The sequence below is a fragment of the Phoxinus phoxinus genome, assembly GCF_949152265.1.
Source record: "Phoxinus phoxinus genome assembly, chromosome: 8".
Classification (NCBI taxonomy): Eukaryota; Metazoa; Chordata; class Actinopteri; order Cypriniformes; family Leuciscidae; genus Phoxinus; species Phoxinus phoxinus.
The window spans coordinates 2,735,877-2,738,536 of NC_136883.1; the positions used below are offsets into that span (position 1 = coordinate 2,735,877).

A 2,660-nucleotide genomic window follows, 5' to 3' on the forward strand; every position below is an offset into this window, starting at 1 on the left:
TTGAAAAGAAATTACGTTTTTTTTAAGGAAAACTTAAATTTCGCATTCCGGCGAAATGAGTCGGAAGTCGCAACGCTCCACTTTAAGATTTGGGCCGATTATGTGGAAAAACAATGAAATATTAGATTTTTTTGTGCTAATTTCAAAGAACAGACATTCAAAAATAATCTCCCAAAGTTTTCGTCGTCCAGATAGTTGAGTAAAGGTATTTAAATCACTTTTAAAGTTTACAAAGTTTTACTAAATCCACTGGAAATGAACATTGCATTTCTTGTCAGCTCTGAGCATGTCCCGGGGATCCCCTGAAACCTCACCATCTCTGCTCTCCAAATATGGTGTTACACGTTGTATAGAACCAATCAAAAAGCTGATAAATGAACACAAGCGCTGATCTTTTGTCAATAGGAAGCCTCGCTTCGACTGAATCGCTTCGCGATTGGTCCAGCCGTCCTCCTGTCAGACTCAGCGCTCTGTGTAAACAAGCTCAAGATCTCCTCAGAAAGATTAAATAATATTAATTTGAGAAATGTTGTGTTATATATTAATATCTTTGGTCAAATTAAGCTGTAAAATAAATAGTTTATCCCTTTAAATGCAATGGATTTTGAAAGAAATCAAACAAAAAACGAGCAAAAAACTTTAAAAGCGATTTTCTCAGGTTTTCATTTGGAAAAAGAGGACAGACCATAATTCAAATGTGTATATCTTTACAACCATTCAATGTATGACTTTGACTAGGATATAATTTGAAAGCTTATGGTCTCCTCTTTCCATTAATACCAAAATCTCAATTTTTTTATTTGGGTCACTGACTCATTTTGCTGGATCAGGTCACGTATAGTGACTTCAATGGTTATCAACGGTTTGAAGGTCCAGATGTGAGTGTCAGTGCAGCTTCAAAGTCTCGACACGATCCCAGCCGAGGAATAAGAGTCTTATCTTAGCAAACCAGCACTCATTTTATAAACTTTTTTAAATATATATATACTTTTTAACCACAAATGCTCATCTTGCACGTCCATGACTTCACACATTACGTAATCACGTTGAAAGGTCAAGCGTGACGTAGGCGGAAGTACAGACCTAGTGTTTACAAAGCCAACGTGCAGTGACTAAATCAAACGCCCTTTACAATAAAAATGACAAAAATTAAATTTTAAAACAACGATTTTGAGGTTAGAGGAGAAAATGAGATCGAGTTTTTCACCCTAATCTACATTTTCTGTCTACGTCACGTTACCTTGTGTGCAGTTGTGGACGCGCAAGACGAGCATTTGTGGTTAAAAAAGTATATAAATTGCTCTTTTTTCTTTCTTTTTTAATGGCCGATAGTTTGTCTAGATAAGACTCTTATTCCTCGGCTTGGATCGTGTCGAGACTCTGAATCTGCATTAAAACTGCAATTTGGTCCTTCAAACAGTTGCACCCCATTGAAGTCCAAAATCCTGGAACGTTTTCCTCAAAAACCTTCATTTCTTTTCGACTGAAGAAAGAAACACATGAACACATTGGATGACGTGGGGGAGAGAAACGTATCATGGAAATTTCAATTCTGAAAAGTGAACTAATCCTGTAACCAATCACGTGTTGTTGTATTAAAAAACAGAGCTGTGTAATTTTCCACACTAGCGATTAAAGCTGCAGCTGTGTGTGTGTGTTTGACTGTAGATGTGGACGAGTGTGAGGAGGAAGACACACTCGACTGCATTAACGCTCGCTGCGTGAACACCGACGGCTCGTACAGGTGTGTGTGTCTCAGGGGGTTCATCATGTCCCGACGACCCAACCACTGCATCCTCGCTTGATCAGTGTAAAGCTGGACTCGACGGCTTGGAGACTTTTCCCGCCACATTGCTGTAAATTGTTTATTTTATGACTTTATTGACAAAACATGTGTGTATATCCAACAGTCTAATACTGAAGCTTTACATGTGACACACACACAAGACTCAATAATGTTGTACTAAAACTGAAAACGATATGCTAAATGTACATGACCTGATGTCTGTCACCAAACCACATAAACTAGTGGGGGTTTTTTATCTTCATATTTATACATCCATATCAATGAAGGCAACTCCATGTATACTATATATGAATATATTTACATGAATTATTTTTTGTCATATAACTGTCAGAGAATCTCACCATGTTACTATTATTTGATACTGTAAAATCTCTTTTTCTGTCACGTAACACAATGCACTGTATCTGTGGGGGGACGCAGTCCTGTGGGCTTTTACACAACTGCGATTGTACAGTTTTAAGACATCTCAGATGTTTGTTACATATTTTTATGTGTACGGTTTTGATATCTTCTCTGATGAAGCTGTTTGAAAATATATTTGCACACATTCCATTTTAAGTGTTTCTTTGTTGCTAAGCTTCCTGAAAACCAATTGATTTTAAAAAGGATCTATAATGCTTTTTTCCCCATGTTCATCTTTCTTTAGTGTGTAATGTTGCTGTTTAAACACACATCCCTCCAGTTCTCCTCTATATCAGTGTCAGTGTTTCTGAACTCCTGAAACGCCTCCATTGTAGTCTCGAGTGCTTCCGGGAACGAACACGTCACAATATTCCTCATTATAATAATTAATATGCAGAATAAAGGGGCGGGGCCTGGTTGAGTTAGTTAGTAGTGTGTTAAACTGGCGGTT

At 37.5% G+C, this 2,660-nt stretch overlaps 1 protein-coding gene across 3 annotated transcripts in view; it reads left to right on the plus strand.

Annotated features, from left to right (window-relative positions):
* Positions 1-2,365, plus strand: part of ltbp4 (latent transforming growth factor beta binding protein 4) — a 111,352-nt gene extending 108,987 nt beyond the window's left edge. For all 3 annotated transcript variants that reach the window (XM_079620088.1, XM_079620086.1, XM_079620087.1), the window contains one exon: positions 1,669-2,365. In XM_079620088.1, the coding sequence (XP_079476214.1) occupies positions 1,669-1,805 (137 nt within the window). In that variant the 3' untranslated portion in view covers positions 1,806-2,365. The remainder of the gene's footprint in view (positions 1-1,668) is intronic.
* The last annotated feature ends 295 nt before the right edge of the window (positions 2,366-2,660 follow it).